The sequence below is a fragment of the Gadus chalcogrammus genome, chromosome 13 (genome assembly GCF_026213295.1).
Source record: "Gadus chalcogrammus isolate NIFS_2021 chromosome 13, NIFS_Gcha_1.0, whole genome shotgun sequence".
Classification (NCBI taxonomy): domain Eukaryota; kingdom Metazoa; phylum Chordata; class Actinopteri; order Gadiformes; family Gadidae; genus Gadus; species Gadus chalcogrammus.
The window spans coordinates 3511201-3517874 of NC_079424.1; the positions used below are offsets into that span (position 1 = coordinate 3511201).

The following is a 6674-nucleotide window of genomic DNA, read 5'->3' on the forward strand; positions in this document are numbered from 1 at the left end:
TTTTTCTACTAGAGTACCCCCTCTAAAGATATTATTGCAAACCCCTTCACCGACACAAAACATTTTTGAGAGAAAAAAAGATAAATAATGTGTGAGCTTTGTATTTGGCAGTGTAAACATGAACGGTAAAATAGTGCAAATACTGACAATTTGGTGGGAAACATGCAGTATATTTACATGCAGTATATATACCCCCTGCACGACCCCTAGTGGTACACGTACCCCCATTTGCGAACCACTGCTCTCGTTCATTAAAGACACATAACTCTAAGTACTAAATGACTGCCGCTTCCGGTCGTATCAGCAGGAGAACCTTCCCTGTTCCTCATGCGTTGGTCTCATGTCTGTCGGTCGCAGGTGATCGAGAACTTCATCAACGAGACCTGGTCGGAACGGAACGAGCAGCCCATCGACGCGACCACCCTCACCACCATCTGGTCGGTGTCCGTCGCCATCTTCTCCGTCGGGGGCATCTTCGGGTCCTTCTCAGTCGGCCTGTTCGTCAACCGCTTCGGGAGGTAAACAAACGTTTACGGTTACATTTACACTGAGGTTTGATGTTTTCAGGTTGACAAAATAAAAGCCTGTGACATGTAGTGGCTCAATGATGTTGAATGCGTGGAAGCCACTCAAACTTGCTTAGGACTTTTACTTTGACACGCCCAAAAAGAAAAAACATTTCAAAATAAAAGTCCTCTCCATTGCACGCGGCGTACGTTGTCCATCCCCCTGACGGCGCTGTGCTCTCCGTCCCTCCCCAGGAAGAACTCCATGCTGATGGCCAACATCCTGGCCTTCGCCTCGGCCGCGCTGATGGGCTTCTCCCAGATGGCCAAGTCGTACGAGATGCTGATCATCGGCCGCTTCGTGGTGGGGCTCTACTCCGGCCTCTCCACCGGCTTCGTGCCCATGTACGTGGGCGAGGTGGCCCCCACGGCCCTGCGGGGGGCGCTGGGCACGCTGCACCAGCTGGGCATCGTCCTGGGGATCCTCATGGCTCAGGTGGGTGGAGGCGGAGGTGTGGGTGGGGTCAGTGGTGGAGGTGAGGGGGTTCGTTTCGGAGGAGTCTGTCCAAATCCACTCATGACTTGGTCAACAGAATGAAAGCATCTTGCTCTCTGCTGCAAGTGAAATTAAAATGAGAATGACGTCCAAACTCAACCAAGCTTAACGTGTTTCTCTCTCTCTCTCTCTCTCTCTCTCTCTCTCTCTCTCTCTCTCTCTCTCTCTCTCTCTCTCTCTCTCTCTCTCTCTCTCTCTCTCTCTCTCTCGCCCCCTCTCTCTCTCTCTCGCCCCCTCTCTCTCTCTCTCTCTCTCGCCCCCCCTCTCTCTCTCTCTCTCTCTCGCCCCCCCCTCTCTCTCTCTCTCGCCCCCCCTCTCTGTCTCTCTCTCAGGTGTTTGGCATCGAGTCCTTCATGGGGAACAAGGCCCTCTGGCCCCTCCTGCTGGGCTTCACCTTCTTCCCGGCCGTGGTGCAGTGTGCCGTCCTCCCCTTCTGTCCAGAGAGCCCCCGCTTCCTGCTGCTCAACAAGAACGAGGAGAACAAGGCCAAGAGCGGTACGCACACACACGCACGCACATACACACGCATGTCCACACTCACACACACACACACACACACACACACGCCATACATACAGACACATACAGACATCCAGACAGACCGACCCAGGCACTCACCCTCGTCCCTCCGTTCCCCCCCACAGTGCTGAAGAAGCTCCGGGGGTCCGCGGACGTGAGCGCCGACATGCAGGAGATGAAGAGCGAGCACCGGCAGATGATGAGGGAGAAGAAGGTGACCATCCCCGAGCTGTTCCGCTCGCCGCTGTACCGCCAGCCCATCTTCATCGCCATCGTGCTGCAGCTGTCCCAGCAGCTGTCGGGCATCAACGCCGTGAGTCCGAGTTTTTTTGTCAAGAGTTTGGCGTGTCAGATATGTTGTCGTGTCACGTGTGACCCTCTGACCTCTCGACCTCCGACCCCTGCAGGTCTTCTACTACTCCACCAGTATCTTTGAGAAGGCGGGCGTGGCCCAGCCCGTCTACGCCACCATCGGCGCCGGCGTGGTGAACACCGCCTTCACCGTGGTCTCGGTGAGTGACGCCTCCATCGGCCAATCAGCCGGCAGCAAAGTAGCAAAACAGATTCAAGAGTAAAATAAATGTCACCTAATGTACAATTCAATCAGTGATTCGTCATTAGTGATGAGGGATTAGATTCAGTTTCTTTTTAGTCTTTCTCACTCATCCAAAGGGACTCACAGGGAATTAAGATGCATGTCAGCGGGGATAGGCAGTGAATACAGAGACGGGTCGTTAAGGAGAAGGTAGGGGTTAGACAGTACAGAGTGTAGCAGTGTGTCTGACGTGACCCCCCCCTGTCTCCTCAGGTAGGGGTTAGACAGTAGAGTGTGTAGCAGCAGCAGTGTGTCTGATGTGACCCCCCCCTGTCTCCTCAGGTAGGGGTTAGACAGTAGAGTGTGTAGCAGCAGCAGTGTGTCTGATGTGACCCCCCCCTGTCTCCTCAGGTAGGGGTTAGACAGTAGAGTGTGTAGCAGTAGCAGTGTGTCTGATGTGACCCCCCCCTGTCTCCTCAGGTAGGGGTTAGACAGTAGAGTGTGTATCAGCAGCAGTGTGTCTGATGTGACCCCCCCGTGTCTCCCCAGCTGTTCGTGGTGGAGCGTGCCGGGCGCCGCTCGCTGCACATGATCGGCCTGGCGGGCATGGCCTTCTCCGCCGTCCTGATGACCATCGCCCTCTCCCTGCTGGTGAGCTCCTCCGTCGGCTCCTCCGTCGGCTCCTCCGTCGGCTCCTCCGTCGGCTCCTCCGTCACCCCAGACAGCGCCCCCCCCCCCCCGCGTGGGTCGGGAACGCGGCGAGCTCTGACATCTGACCCCACAGGTCGCGCCGTGGTCGTCACCGGTCAGGGGTCCACGCGACGCTGGCTCTGTAGGGGGCCCAGGGGCCCGGTTGGTCTGAGACCCCCCTGACCCAGGCTGCGTCGCCCCCTGACCCAGGCTGCGTACCCCCCCCCCGACCCAGGCTGCGTACCCCCCCCCCGACCCAGGCTGCATACCCCCCCCCTGACCCAGGCTGCGTACCCCCCCAGCCCTCTCCCTGCAGCAGCGTCTGGAGAGGAGCAGTACATGTATTCCTGCAGGGCTGAACGATTCATCGAATTCAAATGAAAATCGCGATGTAGTAGAACGCGGTACGCAAATCGCAAAGGCTGCGACAAATTTAAAAAAAAAAGTAATTGTTACCGTTACTGACTGGAAATCAGTACGATTCATTTATTTTTATTTTACAATTCAATAGTTAAATAAAGAAGTTAATCTCAACACATCGGCCTGGCCTAAAGGAAAGAGACGTTTTTATGTTGACTGATTCCAATGTTGTGTTGGTCATACTAAAGAATGATTGATTTCTTTTTTAGTGAACAGTACACAACATAAGGAACTTAAATCATAACACAGAACTCATGGGCGTGTGTGTCAGAAGTGGGCTTCTCTCCCTGGCGTGCTATCGGCGGGTTTTCCCGTCTCTCTTCATCGAATGCCTTCCGGATCGTTGGTCTGATTGGTTGAGGGACTAACCCAATTGCGTACAGAGTCGTTTGAACTAGGCCCGTTGATCCCGCCTCCTGGTCAGCCAATAGCCAGGCTGCCCCTGACCCCCATTGCCCCCCCCCCCCCCCCCCCCCCCCCCCCGTCTGGACGTCTGAAACCAGGAAGTGAACCTTCTGAAACAGGAAGTGACCCTCCTCCTCTCCTCCTTCCTCCCTGCAGGAGAAGCTGCCGTGGATGTCGTACGTCAGCATCGTGGCCATCTTCGGCTTCGTGGCGTTCTTCGAGATCGGCCCGGGGCCCATCCCCTGGTTCATCGTGGCCGAGCTCTTCTCCCAGGGGCCGCGGCCGTCCGCCTTCGCCGTGGCCGGCTTCTCCAACTGGACGGCCAACTTCATCGTGGGAATGGGCTTCCAGTATGTCGAGGTGAGGCCCCGGCACTGGTCGCACTGGGAGACCGGTCGAATTCTCATCGCACAGATTCTAAAGCTAACCTCTCTCTCTTTCTCCCTTTCTCACTCCCTCCATCTCTCTCTCTTTCTCTTTCTCTCTCTCTCTCTCTCTCTCTCTCTCTCTCTCTCTCTCTCTCTCTCTCTCTCTCCGTCCCCAGATGGTGTGTGGGCCCTACGTCTTCATCATCTTCACGGTGCTGCTGCTCTTCTTCCTCGTCTTCACGTACTTCAAGGTCCCGGAGACGCGCGGCCGCACCTTCGACGAGATCTCCTCGGGCTTCCGGCAGAGCGCCGGGGGGGAGAAGCACTCCCCCGAGGAGCTGGCCCACAGCCTGGGCGACTCCCAGCTCTGAGACCCCCCTCCCCCCCAAGCCTCCTCCCCCCCCCCCCCCCCCTCCCCCTCCTTAAACCCTATAAACGGTCCAGGCCAACGCCGCCCCGCGGGGGGGGGAGGTAGAGGCTACACTGGTTACTGACGTCACTGTCCCTGTCGGCCCCGCCCCACGCAGCATCCTCACCCGTCTAGGGAGGGAGGGAGGGAAGGAGGGAGGGAGGGGGAGACGCCTCCCGACCTCCTCTCCTCTCAACCCCGTCATCGCCGCGGCAACACAGAACTCATGGGCGTGTGTGTCAGAAGTGGGCGTTGACGATGTCGAAAGAAGGAAGATGTTTGGCGTAAATAACCCGAACCCATTTTCAAGATTTTAAACAACTCTTGTGTGCGGCTTTCAACTCTTCTGCTGTATTTTAATGTGTAACCGTCTTCGGATGCCGGTTTTTTTAATCTCTTTTCGAAAATAATCGAAATAGGAGATTCATTTTTAACTCTTTTATTTTCGTTTTATTTGTATTCTGTACTTTCCGGAGCCGTTGTGGCAGCGCGGCGGTCGCCTTGAGGAACCGTTCTTCCGTTTATGTCTTTGTTTCGTTTCTCTCCACCAGGGGGAGCTAGAGTCTTGGTTTTGTTTGGCTTCTCCATCAGTCACGTAAGTCCCTCAAAGAGGGGTGTGTGTGTGTCCGTGCGTATGTGTGTGTGTCTGTCTGCTATACAGAAAATATTCGACATCACTGTTCCTTTTTAAACATTCGAGCAAACTTCAGGAGAAATAACATAATGATTTGAAGAGCAGCTGAGAACAGCCAGAAGACAGAACCGTTAGTGTACATTAAAAGACACTCTGTGATGCGGTTCAGTTCCCTTCGCTCTCCACAGAAACGTAGTGGAATCCTTTGCAGAAAAAAAATATGGATTTGATATTGCAAGAAAGTTTTTCATACAAGCAAAAAATTATTCACCTGTAAAGACGATACAAGATGGCCAAATTTGCAGATTGGTGTATCAACGTGATGGATTAGATTGAGTGAGGGCACCACGTGTGTGTGTGTGTCCTTGTTTAAGGTCAGTGAGTGAGGCCTTGAACGCAACACCAAAACTCTGTGCCAGGGGTTTAGTTTGTGAGTTTGTAGGTTCCCCCTCAAAATTACTGTAAAGTGCCTTTCAAATGGTTCAACTCTGAACCGCGGTGCCTTGAAAGAGGTTTTGAGGTTTGACTTACTGAGGCCTTCACAGACGTACCTGAGGGCAGGTGTTGGAGCAGCCGGAGTTGGCGGTGATGCCTAACCTGAGGTAGCTCCAGTCTGGCCCACAACCACTCTTTTACTCTCCTTCTCTTCTAAAGAGGAAGAGTAGAACGCTCATAGAAAGGGACCAAAGTTAAAGGAGACATATTATACCACCAGGTGTGGTCAGCCTAGATCTGTGCTGGATAGATCAGTCGACCAGCCTACCAGTACCCAGTGGACTGAAGTAAACGTTGCTCATCTATCCAGCACAGATCTAGGTGGACACGCCCACTAGTGATGTCATATGGGGCAGATTTTCGAAACGGCTTGTAAGTCTAATAACACTCACACCTGGTGGTATAATATGTCCCCTTTAAGTGCACTGTCTTCCCCCATTAGTGCTCAAAAACCAGGACGTGCCTTCAAGACATGTCAGCTCTCAGAACCAGCATTCGGTGGCCCGATTGACCATTACTGTATGTGTGTGTGTGTGTTTGTAATTGTGTGTGTGTGTGGGGGGGGGGGTACTATGAGGTGAGGTACCATCAGAGACTGGTTGTACAGACTAAGTCTATTTTATTGTAGAGGGCAGCACTTTAAATCTGACATGTTACTTATAGGAGACTGAAGTACTGATGAGTTACTCATCATAACCGATGAGTTGTATGAAAACAGAGGTTTGACTTTGTTTATATATATATATATCTATATCTATATATATATATATATATATATATATATATATATCTATATCTATATATATATATATATATATATATATATATATATATATATATATATATATATATATATATATATATATATATATATATCATTTTAACACTAAGGAAAGTCACATTAATCCACCCACGCCCAAATTCACTGTATCCATTCCGTGCCGCAGCATCACTGTATGTACAGGGTATGTATTAATGTCTCTTTTGCGTTACTTGTCTAGGAGAAGCACTGTAACATCCATTCTCATTCAACAATAACTTTATCGGCGGCCCCTTACATGAAAAACCGGAGCCTATACAAATACAGACTGAAATCTACTGCAAATAACTAAACCGTAATTTACTGTGTATGTAAAT

At 52.0% G+C, this 6674-nt stretch overlaps 1 protein-coding gene across 1 annotated transcript; it reads left to right on the top strand.

The window, feature by feature from the left end:
- Positions 1-274: 274 nt before the first annotated feature.
- LOC130401664 (solute carrier family 2, facilitated glucose transporter member 1-like) lies at positions 275-4395 on the top strand. The gene is made up of 8 exons (XM_056605578.1): positions 275-518; positions 762-1002; positions 1395-1557; positions 1707-1894; positions 1989-2093; positions 2666-2767; positions 3788-3991; positions 4176-4395. Exons 1-8 carry the CDS (start codon positions 328-330, stop codon positions 4368-4370), a joined length of 1389 nt encoding a protein of 462 aa, XP_056461553.1. The 5' UTR covers positions 275-327; the 3' UTR covers positions 4371-4395.
- The last annotated feature ends 2279 nt before the right edge of the window (positions 4396-6674 follow it).

What these genes read in the sequence shown, in the direction of transcription:
- LOC130401664 (XM_056605578.1), top strand. Translation starts at nt 328, where the DNA reads ATGCGTTGGTCTCATGTCTGTCGGTCGCAGGTGATCGAGAACTTCATC. An exon ending in AGCTGTCGGGCATCAACGCC is followed by an intron (nt 1,895 to 1,988) that starts GTGAGTCCGAGT and finishes CGACCCCTGCAG; the next exon opens with GTCTTCTACTACTCCACCAG. An exon ending in TGGGCTTCCAGTATGTCGAG is followed by an intron (nt 3,992 to 4,175) that starts GTGAGGCCCCGG and finishes CTCCGTCCCCAG; the next exon opens with ATGGTGTGTGGGCCCTACGT.